General features: G+C 38.2%; 1 protein-coding gene across 2 annotated transcripts in view; it reads left to right on the forward strand.

Annotated features, from left to right (window-relative positions):
- LOC149319138 (ATP-binding cassette sub-family C member 4-like) overlaps window positions 1-15,902 on the forward strand; it is a 183,945-nt gene that overhangs the window by 48,472 nt on the left and 119,571 nt on the right. For both annotated transcript variants that reach the window (XM_089511171.1, XM_089511170.1), the window contains exons 9-13: window positions 1,750-1,851; window positions 6,507-6,596; window positions 8,969-9,160; window positions 13,574-13,668; window positions 14,178-14,264. In XM_089511171.1, the coding sequence (XP_089367297.1) occupies window positions 1,750-1,851; window positions 6,507-6,596; window positions 8,969-9,160; window positions 13,574-13,668; window positions 14,178-14,264 (566 nt within the window). The remainder of the gene's footprint in view (window positions 1-1,749; window positions 1,852-6,506; window positions 6,597-8,968; window positions 9,161-13,573; window positions 13,669-14,177; window positions 14,265-15,902) is intronic.

Here is a 15,902-nt window from a genome sequence, read left to right on the forward strand (position 1 = left end):
TTGTGACTTGCATTATATCTATAGTGAAGTTTTGGAGTCAAGATCTTATCTTCTTCTTCATGGTACTTTCAGTTTACACTTAAAAGTAAGAATTGGGTAATGCCAAAAATTGCCCTTAATATGGTCATCTGGAGTTTTGGATATACAGATATAAAAGCAATGATCGTTTGACAGGATTGCAGCTGGATTATTATTGTGTGCCTTCAAGTCATTACCAATTTACAGTGACCCTTAGGTGAACCTATCTGGGGTTTTCTTGGCAAGAGTTGTTCAGAGAGGATTTATGTTTGCCTTCATCTGAGGCTGAGAGTGTGTAACTTGGCCAAGGTCACTCACTGGGTTTCCATGGTAGAGCAGGATTCAGACCCTGGTTTCCAGAGTTATAGTCCAGTCAGTGCTCAAACAACTACACACACTGACTCTCATGGAAATGGATTATGAGCAATGCAAATTCACTATTTTGACCTATGTTTTTTTTTTTTTAATTCATAGCTGAATTTTCTTTGGAAAGCAGTCTTGTTCGAGTGCTGGACCAATGTGTGTTTTGACCTGTGTGTGTGTGTGTGTGTTTTAATTCATAGCTGAATTTTCTTTGGAAAGCAGTCTTGTTTGAGTGCTGGACCAATGTGTGTTTTGACCTGTGTGTGTGTGTGTGTGTGTGTGTGTGTGTTTTAATTCATAGCTGAATTTTCTTTGGAAAGCAGTCTTGTTCGAGTGCTGGACCAATGTGTGTTTTGACCTATGTGTGTGTGTGTGTGTTTTAATTCATGGCTGAATTTTCTTTGGAAAGCAGTCTTGTTTGAGTGCTGGACCAATGTGTGTTTTGACCTATGTGTGTGTGTGTGTGTTTTAATTCATGGCTGAATTTTCTTTGGAAAGCAGTCTTGTTTGAGTGCTGGACCAATGTGTGTTTTGACCTATGTGTGTGTGTGTGTGTGTGTTTTAATTCATAGCTGAATTTTCTTTGGAAAGCAGTCTTGTTCGAGTGCTGGACCAATGTGTGTTTTGACCTATGTGTGTGTGTGTGTGTGTGTGTGTGTTTTAATTCATAGCTGAATTTTCTTTGGAAAGCAGTCTTGTTCGAGTGCTGGACCAATGTGTGTTTTGACCTATGTGTGTGTGTGTGTGTGTGTGTGTGTGTGTGTTTTTAATTCATGGCTGAATTTTCTTTGGAAAGCAGTCTTGTTTGAGTGCTGGACCAATTCTCATTCTGTAAGAAAATCTAGAAGGGCTGTTGGCATCCCAACTTTGTATAATGTATGGAATGAAAGAATGTCAACTTGGTGGATTCTTATTCTTTGTTTTTGTAATTAAATATGCTAATTTAAGCCTTGGTTTTTCTCCTTCAGAGAGAGCATTTAATAATAAAAATGTTTTTATTTTTTTTTAAAAGAGGATTTTCATTACTGGAAATCATTTAACATTTCTGATTAAGAAGGTACGAGATGTGGGGAGATTTAGATATCATTGATTCAGAGACAAGGTGGTAGGGTTCTCCATTTCCTTGTCTTGACTTAGTTTACTTACTAGCTATTTTTTTGAATTGTAACTCCCCAAATCCCCCAGCCTGAAATTTTTGGCACAGTTCACAGGGAAGCTTTCTGGAGTGCATCACAAATGTGGATATAGTGGAAGTAGTTGATTTAACATGGCTATCTTAATTCAAAGAAAAAATCTAGATGACTTCCCTGTTGCTTTTCTGTTTTTGTGCTAAAGTGGCCTTTGTGCTTTTTCTTCCCCTTGACACAGAACTTTTTGATCCTTGATGAAGTTTCTGAGCTCACCCCACCTCTCAAAAGCAGTAATGAAAAGGCTCTCATTGTGCACGATTTGACTTGTTACTGGGACAAGGTAATGCCTTCTTTTTCTTTTCAAACTGCATTATAGTAAGAACTTTGATTAGAGGCACTGTAGAACGTTACATTAATCAAATGTAGTAATATAAGCTGTTCTAGCCAGGGTACACAGGATTATTCATCAGCAAAAAACATTTAGCCTCTTTCCCAGGCTGCAGAAAAGGAATGGTTTGTAATGGCAGTTGGAGAGGGTAGATCAGATGGGATGCAAGATGAAATCTGCACATTTTCAGAGCGTATCTTCTGAGGCAAGTAAGGGCCCTCTCTTACTTTTAAACTGAAGGTTTCTTTCTTCCTTTCACCCTGCCCCCACAAGGCCTTTTGGCTCATCTTTCCATCTGATAAAGGATGTATGAGCTTAGAGTATCCTAGAAAATCCCCAATATGAAATCTCAGTCACAATCACAATTAACCTAATTAGTGTTGGAAAAACGTTATAGTATATTTTTAGACTATAGCTCCCTGAATCCCTAGGCCACAAATCTAGTAATCCTGGTAGTATTATTACAGTAAAGTATAGGGAATTGCTTGAAACATTTAAAAAACAGAGTTTGAGGGAGCCAAAGGGCCATCTGGTAAATGTCAAAAGAAATGATGGTGATAATTTGTGGTCTTCAGCACTGGACAAGTTTATATTCTTTCTGACTTCACATGCTAAAAGAAATAAGATCACCCTGATTTGGGTAGAATGGTAATTTGGTTGAGGGGAAATATTCAGTTGTTGTCTTCTGTTGTGGCTCCACATCAAATGAGTGATTATGCCATTAATGGAATGACTTCTGTAAAAATGCTTACAGCATTCGTTAGATTATATTTGTCATGTAAAGTCAGTTTGGTAATTGAGAGTGAGTTCCATGATGAAAGAAGACTGGAATTCTGATTGAAGGCATAAAATGAAAAAGGGAATAATTCTTCCATCAGTGGCACCAGAAGCTGCCTTCCTCAAAGCAGGGGACATGATCCAATAGAAAAATGCCCTTGATATTAGTGGGCTTGTGGGCACTGTTTAGGTTGTGAAAGAGTCTGGTGAAGTTCCATTATTGGACTGCAGCTCCCTGAGTGCCCCACACAACACTATATAGCACTGGAAGCTCTCGTATACAGAGATGCATCCTCTCACTGAACACTTGTGATAAGGCAAGCATGACAAGGCAGTGCTGCCAATTATCAAAATTTTGTTTGGGCACCACTTTGTTGAGCATATGGTGTATTGCTTGATATGTACTCACATCTTGAAATGTGTTCTCTTTTACTCTTTCTGCCCAGCAACTGTGTTCTCAAATGATTCAATTATATTTGAATTACCATCTTACTTGGCTGAGACTGAATACTTCTTATGAAGTCAATACTTGGTCAGAGTGGGAAGAGAATGGTATTCAGCCAGATGGTTTGTGTGCCATTTGAACTGACAACTGATAAAAACCATGTGTTCTTGCTGCCACCTTGTGGGAATTTTATAAACAGTGTTGAAGAAGGCAAACATTCCCAAAGATTGAAGCCATTTTTGACAGAATAATGCTGTATGTTTGTGTTTAATCAAATGTTTAGTCGCTAGTAGGTAGTGAAAGAATGTTTTGTGTATATAAAAGGGCATAAAGAAATGTATATCTTTTTATAGTGGCAGCAAGTGGATGGGTAGGTAGAGCGTCACATGTTTTGTACGTTTAAATGATTCACCTTATCTGATTGTACTGTAGTATCTTGCTTCTCATATTGTTTTTTGTTCTGTTGGGAAATGAATTTAATTTCTGGCTTTTTAAAAACAAAATATAAGCAAGATCCCTAAGGATGTTTCTGCTTGAAGTCCCCATACTGGTTCTCCCATAATATTAAATCACATTTTAACATTGCAAGAAGGAAACATTTTGCCCTTCTGCTCCAATGTGACTATGAGGAACAGTTTGAAGGTTTGCCTTTTTGACTAATTGTGGCTTGTTGAGTCTTTCATAACTGACAAACTACAGTTAGCTAATGTGAAGTCAAAGGCTTTCATGGCCAGCATCCATAGTTTTTTTTGGGGTTGTTAGGGCTATATGGCTGTGTTCTGGAAGAGTTTATTCCTGAATGAATATAGCTGATAAAACCCACAAAAAATTGTAAAATATAGTTAGTTTTAATTATGGTTAGTAAAGACAAGGCAGAAATGTATGGTATTGTTTTATTTCCACTGACCATAGATTAACCATGGAATACATGCTGAATTGTGGTTAGTTTAAGACAGAAGCAGGAGCAGGAGCAGAACAGTCAACCATAGTTCAGGATTATTTTTTAATCTCAAATTAATTTATTTCTCTGCTGGTAGTGGGAACTGTTATTTGTGTGGGGTGATGATCAGTGGTTAAGCCGAGGCATTTCTAGGGCATGTCATAGCAAAAAAAGAGATAACGTATGGGATTGTCAGGAATATGGCAATTAAACCATATGAATATGGTTAGGGATCTGGGAAGAGAGAATCTTTATGAATGGCAAGGAAGTTCACCATAATTTAAATGTATTAACTTCTGTGCCATTTTAAAACCACTGGTACCCATTTGATCTTTCCCTATTTTTTCTACTACTCCTTTCCGCCTCCAATCCAAGGAAGCTGTCTTAGTTCTGAACCACTGTCTGTCATCTGTAGTGGACTGGATGAAAGCAAACAGAGTGAAACTTACTCCAGACAAGATGTAGGTGCTCCTGGTCAGTTGAAAGGCAGATCAGGGAATAGGGATTCAGCCTTTGCTGGCTGGGGCTATGCTTCCCTTGAAGACACAGGTTTGCAGTTTGGGGGTACTCCTGGACTCAGCTCTGAACCTGGAGGCCCAGGTTCCTGTGGTAGCCAGGAGTGCTTTTGCAGATTTAAAACTTGTGTGCCAACTGTACCCATTCCTTGAGATGTCAGAACTGGCCATGCTGCTATCTGGGGCAGGTTACAGTTATATACTACTCCCGTTAAAACAGCTCCACTAGTTGCCAGTTTGTTTCCTGGCACAATTCAAAGTGCTGGTGATGACCTATAAAGTATGGCTCAGGCCCAGGCTGACAGAAAGCATCTTCCTATATGAGCCAGCCTGGGCCCTGAGATCAAGAGATGCCTTTCTCTCAGTCCCATCATTGTCACAAGCATGGCTTTTGGGAATGTGAGAGAGGGTCTTCTCAGTGGCTGATCCTAGACTATGGAGCTCCCTTTCAAGCTCCCTTCTCTGCTGTCCTTTCATCACCAGGCAAGGACCTTTTTATTCTAAATTGAATATTTTATTTTAAATGGGAAAAAAAAAAGAATGGGCTGAGGGTGCTGTATTATTTTAGGTTGAACTTTTTAATAGCTTTTAATCTTTTAATGTATCATCTTTTTATGTATAGCCTTGAATTATTTGAGTATTGTCAAAAATTTAATCCTATTTTAAGGTTCACTTTTTGTTTATTTTTAGCTGTATTGTGTTTTTAAATTGTAAGCCATCTTCTAAGCCCCAGTTTTGGGAGAAAGGTGGGATTCTACTACTACTACTACTACTACTACTACTACTACTACTACTTCTATAAAATTAATGCTATTAATTTCAGTGAAACTTATTTCCAGATGTATTAATATATTTATTCATCTAGATCCATCTTTTGAATGGAATGTTACAAAGAATACATGTGCAAGGCCCAAGAACTTCGAAAACAAAAACATGTGAACTCCAACCAAAAAGCATGGGAGAATGAACGCAAGGAAGGCATGGGGAAGAATACATTTTATTTAAATCACAGAAAGTTTAGTTTAGTTATAATACATTTGAGCAGAGGTGGGGAAAGTGGGGCTCACACCCATCTGTGCAGCCTTCCAGCCTTTTGACCCACCCAACTAAACATATCTCTTGCTGTTTTGACAAAGACTATTTTAACCTCCCCAAATGACTGTCCCTGATGAAAGAATCGGTAAATGGCCAGGCATCATTGAATTTTTTCCCCAGCATAATTTTTGATAGGCTGGGTGCTCTTGGATCAAGTCAAGTTGCCCTACCCTGAGTTGGTTCCTGGACCTAGTGAGGCTGAATTAAAGAGTCGTGTACAGTGGAGCCTCTCCTTATGCAAGGGATCCGTTCTGGACACACACACACACACATACACGCGTAAGGCAAATTCCGCGTAAACACAAGCCTCATTCTATTGAACAGGGCTTGTGGTTGTGACACCCCATTCATTTAATTACAGCATGGCTTCCACATAAAGTGGAAGCTGTAAATGGTGCGCCTGTGTATGGAGCGGGTGCACTGTACATCAGATTTCTGGAAGGGGAAGCTGCTTGAAGGACTGAGAAAACAAAAGACCATGGACTTTAAAATTGCTGCTCTCTCATACAGATGGGCACCAGAGGAAATAGCACAAGTTAAGTGAAGTGGGAAGTAGTGGAAGAGTGAAAATAAGCAAGATTTGGGAAGAGAAGTGACAGATGGGTACTGTAATGTTTGAAACATGCATTTCAGTGAGTGTGAATGTTTGAAACATGCATTTCAGTGAGTGTGAATGTTTGAAACATGCATTTCAGTGAGCATATAGAAGTTGTTGGACTTTTCCAACTAGAACAATTTACTAAACAAAAATGTTGTACGTATGGGCTTTGTAACCTTTTGGATCCTAATAGTTTTTGTTGCAATTAAGATACAGTGTTTCCTCTTGAATTTATAGACTCTGGAATTACCAACACTTCAGAACATCTCATTTACTGTCAGACCGGGAGAGTTACTCATTGTGATTGGCCCTGTGGGAGCAGGAAAAGTAAGTCGTAATTCAAGATTTTACTGTGGTAAGAACCAGCCAGCCATTCAATTTTTATTGTTTCAGCCATACATCACAACAGAACTACATTGATGGTGTCTACAAAGCAACAAGAATGCAGCTTCCTAAGTCTGAGACATGCAGAAAATGGTGTAACAGTATGTCTCACATTATTTCCTTATTGTAGCTGAATGCATTGGCCCTTCAGTAGTTTTGTGGATTGGTGTTGTTGAATTCTGTTTTCACCAATCCTACTCACTTTGGATAATGGCAAGCGTAATGTGCATCAGACTTAATGGTAGGTATGATAGTTTCATCAATACCCAGGGGGTCAAATCTTCCCCTTGCTTTAAAACTAGGAGGGGAGGGGGTGTATAACCTTCTTAATGCTAGACCTCAGCTCCCACTATCTTCTCCATTGGCTATGTGGGGTTGGGCTCCTGGGACTTTGATGTCCAACAATTTCAACATTTCCCATCCCTTCTTTAGATCTTTATCCTAACTGCATTTTTTTTTAAAAAAAGTATAGTGTTTTGTTTATATGACATACATAAATTGCAAAATGTACAACAAAACCAAATAGCTGGCGTAAGATATTGTTTCATGGTTTTGTAGTGTTAGGTGCAGGGCACATTGGTTATATACAGAACTCTACTGCAACCAGTCATTGTTAAAAGCATTTCTGAATGTGCTTTTAGAGAAAAGAAATGTGGCCAGGCTTTGATGTGCATATATTTCTTTCATAAATTGAAATATACACTGTCCTTATTCTTGTGTACCCAATTCCTTTTAATCTGAGTGGCATATCTCAGATGGAAATTTCCTATGTTTTCCCCCCTGAACTGGGAAACTGGTTTCCAGGTTCTGAGACATGATGGTTTTGGGTGTTGTTTTGTTTTGTTTCTGGTAGCTGTGTTTTCCTTACTTGAACCTATTTTAATATTTGAATGAATTTTTGAAACTATGGAAGTCTTCAACAGTAGCATTTTAAGAAAAAAAGAAAGGCGGTAAGAGGATGAAACACATGGGCACAACAAGGCTTGTTCATATTTCAGCTTGACAAACCAAGATATGTACTGTATTTCTGAACTGTTGCATGGTGGGACAGGAGCATGCCAGTAAATTGAGAAGAGTAACTCTGAAAAAAAATGAGTGAAATATGTTACTTAAGTATTCTAAAATGGTTGAACTCTATGATGCTCAATCATACTCTGCTGCTTCTCCTGCTGTAGTGTAATAAAATGCTTGCACTTCTGCATATAAAGCAGCTGCTTCCTGCTAGACAAACTGCAGAATCCTTGAAAATCCCTTGCCGTGGTAATATTTCTTATTTGGGCCCTTCATTGGAGTGCCTCTAGCTCTTTCCACCATTCATGTTCTGTCTTCTCCTCCATGGTGGACATTATTTTTGTTGGCACTGACATATAGGAGCGAATGGTGGCTACTTCTGTTGTCTTTTACATGGGGCTGGGCTGACCTTAACTTGTAACAAGCCAATGCTTCAAATTCTGGATTCTATGCAGAGCTGCCATTGTCCTCTGGGCCATTATATCTAGATGGCTATTTGATTTCTGGGTGGATGTAAAACAATTTTGTTTTAACAATTGATAACATAGGATGGAATCCTGTTGGTTGGTTACAACTAAGGTAGACCAATTCAGTCAATTTTTGAATGGTAAGTCAAAACATAAGTAAAGGCCATTGATTCAATGGTTCTACTCTACTTTAGACCATGACAAAGCCTTACGTTTTGAAAAATAAACCAAGCATATCAAGATGTGGGCCTAGCTAGTAAGCAGATGCTGATTAGGAAGACACATAGTAGTTATTGTTAACTGTGGCAAAATCCAAAGCATAGTAACTTACTTTTAAAAAGCAATTCATTTCAGTTGTAGCTTTAAACAGCCAAACTAGTAGCCTACAATTTTAGTTACAATTTATAATTATTTGCTCTCTCATTTCTTAAAAGTAACTATATAGTTACCATTTGGTTATTAAAAAACCCATCTGAATCCTACAAGTTACATGTTTCTGGTATAAAACACACATTAATACGGTTGTATTAATAATTGGGAAAGGAACTAATTACAAATGTCTTGTTATTTGTAAGTAATAACTTTTAAGCCCTCATAAAATCTGTGGTATCAATGTAAGCCTTCACTGTGGCTAAAACAAATGGAAGAAAAGAGAATGAGGAACGTGGGGAGATGCTAGAGAGAGAAGGGTGTGGGAGACATGGAAGATGCAGTCCTGCTCATTTAGGTTACAAGGATGACAGTTGTGTGTGAGCAGAACTGTAGTTGAGCGCCTTCGTCTGTTTCCTTTCAGTGAACCTTTAACTTTTATCTCCCCCACCCATGGATACTTTTCAGTCTTCCCTCTTAAGTGCTGTTCTTGGAGAACTGTCTGCAAGCAAAGGTTTTATAGACGTTCGAGGAAAAATAGCTTACATTTCTCAGCAGCCATGGGTGTTTTCTGGCACTGTGAGAAGTAACATACTCTTCGGAAAAGAATATCACAAAGAAAAATACGAGAAGGTTCTAAAAGCCTGTGCTCTTAAAAAAGTAAGTTGTGTCATCCCCATACATTTGAATTCTACTTCCTGTTGTGTGGTACCTTTTAAAAAACTTACTTGCTTAATTATGTGAAAGTGAAAATTTGTAATGCACTATTTTTTCAAAAATATTGTTAGGGAGACATGCGAGTATTATTTTCCGGTACCAGGACCAAAAACGACAACAGTGACAAAACAAAACAGCCTTGTCTTCACTGTGTTTACTTGGATATGAGTTCTCCTGATTTTAAGATAGCATTCTAGTAAACAGAATTCTGGTCAAACACACCAATCTCTATATATTTTGCAGTGTGTATTTTCATGCTAGAAGTAATATATACCGACATGCAAATTATACCTCATGTGCTCATTTTATTGCTTGTATGCATGATAGGATTCAGGGACATTCATTTTGCATCATGCTTCACCAGTGGTATGGTATGCATTTACTTCTGCGTGGACCTTTAACTGTTTGTAGAAAAAAAAGAGGCTTTCCTTTGTGTGTCTCTGTGTGGAAGTGCCATTGACAAGAACAGACCTGGGTGCTTCTCAGCTCCCCTCTGTATATTCTCCACCAAGAAGGGAAGAGCTGTGTTAGCAGAGAATAGCTTTGACTGAAAGTTCAAAGCCAAAAGTTAAGGAAAAACATTATCTTTGCCCAGCTTTATGATGTTATATGTTCCCTGTAACTCATTCTGTCTCTATCTACTTTATCACACTAGGGGACAAATGGGATTTAAACGAGAGTAAAACTAGAGAAAGCCAGGAAATGTCATGTGATAAACATTAGGCATTTTCTGGTTTCCTCTAGTTTAACTCTCGTTTCCTCTAGTTTAACTCTCATTTAAATCCCGTTTGCCCACTAGTGTGATAAAGCATATCTGTGTGTATATTAGTATCGCTGTCTCACATTTATTTATTTATATATTTATTTATTTATCTTTTTAACATTTTATCTGTGAGACATCTAGAATATTTTTTTCAGAAGATGTATCCAGAGAATAAAACAGATGATGATGTTGATGCTGCTGATGATAGGAGAGACCTTAATTTGAAGTAAAGTTGCCTTTTTGTTTGTGTGGGGGATCCATTCTGGACTCCCCTGCGAAAATGGAGGTTTGCGCATATTCAAACCTCATAGGCTTGAATAGGGCACGCCCCTGTGCGTGTGGCCCAAGTGCACATGCTGTCTGCGTGCAGCATTATAATTAATGGAGGTCGCCCCTCCATGCATAATTGAGGTCGCGAATCTGAGATCTGCGAGTTAGGACTGGTGACTGTGTACCTTCTTCCCACATTTGGAAAAACCTGGATTTCAAATGAAGACCTCTACTTCTGAAATTTGAGACTAACCTTGTAAATTCACAATTCATCCTTAGATCACAACCAAAGTCAAATCTCCATAATTCTTAGAAAAATGAATTAGGGGACAGAAAAGTTAAAAACTTAATCAGAAACATAATTATTATTTTTCCATATTAAGTAGCTTATGGGTTAGAAATCTGTTCTGAAGTAGCATAAATGATTTTTTTTTTAAAAAAAGGCTACTCCATAGTAAGGTACCAGTCTTAATTACTATAGGGAGGGTTATTTATATCTCTGAAATACAAATCTCAGTGTTTTTAGCTCACAAAATTCTTGAAGCAGCTAACAATCTAAAATACAACATGTATTGAATAATACTGTACCTCCTCTCCCAAGTAATTGAGGCTACCGACTACTTGCAGTAAGTTCTTTTTAGGAATGTATAGAACTAGGATATCTGAATAAATCTATAGCTGTATTATTATTATTTTTAAAAAGTGTGTGTGTTTATGTCCCCATGTGGCCATGTGCAAACAGACTTGTCATTGTCATCTGCATTGGGCCCTAAAATATGTTGCTACAAACTGACTGGAAGGATAGGAAAAGACAGCATTTCATTTCTGGATTCCATGACCAAGTATGAATTGCTGTAGAATACATTTCTTTCTATGAGCATGTGAATAGATATATAATTATTTTTTTCATATTTAACAAGTGCTGTGCTTTGTGTGTCTAATCTCATTCCTTTAAGACATACAATTTTTCTGTTTGAAAAGATCAAACAAACAAACACTAACCCTGCAAGAAAGATGTATGTTAGGAGACCTTTTACACTGTCCTATTACAGAGTAAGATCGGGATTGCAATGGGTATCAAAACATGTAACTAGTACTGATAGCTCCTTCCACTGGCATCTTATTTGAGAGAATGCTTCAGATCATTTCATCTCTCTCTGAGAAGACCTTTTCTTTGACTTGGCAGGTATGATCTAGAAGGACACTAAGCCAGATTAGCAAAGGGACAGATATTTTACTTGGCGGCTTGAAAAGTATTATGCATCATATCCAGTTTGTGGCATGTTATGATCCCGCTATCGGTACCAAGATAGGTGAAAAGCAGACAGTTTAAAAGCTTTTGCAAATCACATGTTTTTCTTTTTATAAACACAGTTGGTACCTTTTTCTAATCTTGTCTGGCAACATTGAAACATCCATCACTTTCTCAAATACAAATTCAAGTCCTAGTGAGTTTAGAAAGAATGTAAAACGTATTTCTTGAAAGAGAGAAAATCCTAGAGAGTGTTTAAAAACTAACAAATAGTGTGGTGTACATTATTAGTGTGATGTACATCTTCTGCCGTATGATACATCAATGAACATAAACATGATGTTCAGAATATTATATATATATATATATATATATATACACACACACACACACACACACACACACACACACACAGTGCTCCCCATATCTGTGGGATGGGTACCCACCATTTTATTTATCTGTGTCTGAAAAATATGTTCTCGCTAGGCATTTTCTAGGTCCAGCTTGATTGTGTGGTATGCTTCCTCTAGATGTTGACTACAGAGTCACGTTGGAGGACATAGAGATTTCTAGAGAAGTGTTCTCTCTAGGAATTTCTAGGTCCTCCAGCACAATTGTATACTATGCTTCAACCAGAACTTCTTCATTTTAGTAGGGTTTGCTATTTTCTTCAATTTTATATTTTCATGGTAAGGACAGGAACATATCCCCTGTGGATATGGTAGTCATATTGTGCAACAGTTATATCCAGTTTTTAATTCCTACAACAGAATTGTTAATCTGTATATCCGTTTTATATGCCAATAGTTGAAGAACGCTGATGGCATTCAACAGTTGTTGACATATAAAATAGACTGATAAAGATTGTGTATGGTTGCAAGTTTCCTGGTGATTTAGTGGTCGCTTTTACTGTCACAGCCGTAGTTTGCTTGTTAGGGAAACAGCATTTTAGAGTGCCAGTGTGTTTTAGTGCTTTGACTCTTGGACTAGGATACTGGATTTCCAAGGTTTGAATCCTCACCTGGCCATGGAAACCAGTCACTGGGTGACCTTGATAAAGCCTCAGAGAAAGGAAATGGTGGCAAACCTCCTCCGAACAAATCTTACAGCAAAAGCACCATGATAGGTTTGCCTTAGGGCTCCCATAAGTCAGAAATGATTTGAAGGCACACAACAATGACAACAGAGATTGTAGCTCCCACTTTGACTGATATATCCGTAACTTGAAGGAAGGTGATTTTTGACACTACACTTTGTTAACTTCCATTCCCACCCGCCATCTGTTATGGTCTTTCCTCCAACTTTTCAGATTATATTTGACAGGCCCTGGCAGAACTACAGAAAGGTATCACAGAGAACTGTTTTCCTTCCTCTTTTGCTGTGGCTGTAATTATTTCCATTAGGCTACACATAGGTTTGGTTTTAGCTATTTTTAGATGATTATGAGTATTAGATTGAATACATATTGGTAGATTTATATAGTCTTCAAAGTGCATCCCATTGTTTCAGTAATCTTTATGTAAACTATTTGAAGCAGGCAAGTGTTACCACATCCTCACTGCAATCTGGAAGATTAAGGTGGAAGCATAATAGTTTGCCCTAACACTATCACCCTGTGCTGGATGGAATTTCACTCCCCTTGATATCTAAGGTTTGGCGTTCCAGACCTCCCGCGTAAAAAAAAAAAATGCATATGCTCGAGCCCCATTGAAAGTAATGGGGCTCATGCATGCAGCGGAACGCACGTGCCTGGGACGTGTGCCCCATTCAGCTAAATGGGGCATGCCGCCCCGCACATTCCTGTGCGGCTCCCTCACAGTTTTCAGCGTATGCTGAAAGCCGCATATAGTGCATCCGTGTATAACGCGGGTGCACTGTAATAACAATAAAGTGACAACTACCATCCAGTATGGACATAGGATTACTCAAGCCAATTGGAAAATAACATGACACATCAGTGATTTTATTCCTCTTGGGTTTATCAAGTGATTAACTGGATTGATATAGATTCAAGTGAATATGTATTTATTTATTATATTATTGTAAAATGGCACTCCTCTGTTTTTAATAGGATATGGAACTGTTGGGTGATGGAGACCTGACAATGATAGGAGACAGAGGAGTTACGTTGAGTGGAGGCCAGAAAGCGAGGGTTAATCTTGCCAGGTAAGGAAGCTCCTGAATTTTCTATTATGGTCTTTAGTCTACAGATGGTAGCAAATATCCAGATTAATGGATGCCATTATTGGCCAAAGATACTTTGATGCCTGAGGCAGAGGAGCATCTGCAGTCCCGTAGAACCGACCCAAATCAAGGTGTGCCTTGACCAAATCTGGCCAGGTTATTTTGGCATATGAAATATGACATATGAAAATCTTACAAACACCTCTCCTCAACCCACAACTTCCCTCTCCCTCTCTTTATCTGTTTTGAAACACTTCTTGGGCCTGAATCCTACTGTTACTCCCAACTGGTGCAGACTTATTGAATAGATGAGGTTAACAAAAGTTATGACTCATTGTTCAACAACTAAGTCAAAGCATTTGCTCTAGTTGGGACTATCATTATGATTCACACATTGATTATTAGATGGTCTTTAAAAAGGAATAAGTAACCCTTCATGGATACTGCCTCGTCTTGCCAGTGTTTATTGCTGTTTTTTCATTTGTTTTTAGAGCTGTGTATCAGGATGCAGACATCTACCTCCTGGATGATCCACTAAGTGCAGTAGATGCAGAAGTTAGCAGGCATCTATTTGAAAAGTATGTAAAGTTTTAGGTATCTTCAGTTTTTCAGTTTTTTGACTGGATCTCATAGTATGTTCTCACCTAAACATTTACTGAACAAGATTTCTAATTTAGCTGTATCAGAACATTTGGAAAATATAGATGATGGTGGATAACTGTAGTTTAGTCTAGGAAATGTAGATTAGGTCTGTTTGTATTGCAGTCGACTAAAATTGGAGTTTCTCATACACCCCTAATATAAAACTGTGATTGAGAACTTGGGAAGACCACTAGTCTTATAGTTTATATAGTTTATATAGTTTATAGTTCTTATATCTCCCCTCCCCCAATTAATCTTAATCAAAGCATCTGAGCATTTTTTAATGCTTTCTGTTAGGAAAGCAAACAAACAACAGATGTACTCATGCAATGATATAATTTCAGAAATGGTTTACAGTTCCCTTCTCCCCCTCTTCCTCCTCTCAAGTGTATTTCTGAAAGTCTGGATCTTTTATAAAATAATACTTTATATGTGGTTGGTACAAAAAGGTGAATGTTGTATATATATATATGTGTGTGTGTGTGCCTTCAACATTTTCAAATTAATTTTATCATTTCAGGTCTACTGAGGTCAAAACTCTGCTGATTTAATCTTGGGAATAGATTTACCCTGTGATAGACATATGCAATGGTGATGTTGCTGTACATACCATAGAACCATACTAGAGCATAGTAGTAACTTGAAGAAGGATGGGTAAGTGGCTTTTTTATACTACAGTGGTCTCCCTTTCCAAGCTTTTCAGTTTTGCCTTTGCAATTAGATAATGTAGGTTTGTGTGTGTGTGTTTCCTAAAATGTTATGTAGGGCATTAATTACACTTATTGCACAGGCCATGCCCAAAAGAGCAACAGCAAACATCACATTATTTAGTTTGAAAAGGCAATTGAAAGGCTGAAGGGCTACCCTTGTATATCGTGCACTTTTACAGCTTTCAAGGCATTTTGGGTTTTGCACTTGTCATAGTTGGAAATCTGCACGATACCTTAAAAAAGCCACTTAACATTTTCAGTTAAACCAGGGGTAGGCAACATGTAGCCTCCTTGTTGTTTGGGCTGGAAAAGCACCTTTGCTTCCTCTAGGGGTCAAAGTGGAGAAATTTGTCACATTTCCCTTCAAACTAGAGGTGACTACCTTTGGTTGAGAAAAAGGCCATTCCAGGAACAGAGAAGAACCCCCCAAACTTTCTCTGACCATCCTCTAGGAGATGCACAAGGAATCGTCTTAAACCATTTTTGAAAAACAAACAGTTTTTCAAAATAATTCAGGGGTGGAGGGCATCATTTGTCAGATCCAGCCGGTGTGTACAAGTAAGTGTAGCTACCCATACCTGGGTTAAAGTTTAAAGCAGAAATAATCCAGTTTGAGACTGCTTTAACTGTCCTGGCTCAGTACTAGGGGATCCTGGAAATTGTACTTTATTGTAGCACCAGAGCTCTCGGACATAGGAGTCTAAATATCTCACAAAACTACAGTTTCCAGGATTCCCTAGCATTGAGCCAGGGCAGTTAAAGCAGTCACAAACTGGATTATTTCTGCAGTGTGTTTTGGACTGTAAAAGCACTAGCTGTGTGTACCCTTCAGATGTTTGAGTCCTCACACCTGTCTCCTTGCAC

This window comes from Sceloporus occidentalis, unplaced genomic scaffold (genome assembly GCF_023333645.1).
Source record: "Sceloporus occidentalis isolate IW3139 unplaced genomic scaffold, rSceOcc1.0.p SCAF_2, whole genome shotgun sequence".
In the NCBI taxonomy this organism is placed as follows: Eukaryota; Metazoa; Chordata; class Lepidosauria; order Squamata; family Phrynosomatidae; genus Sceloporus; species Sceloporus occidentalis.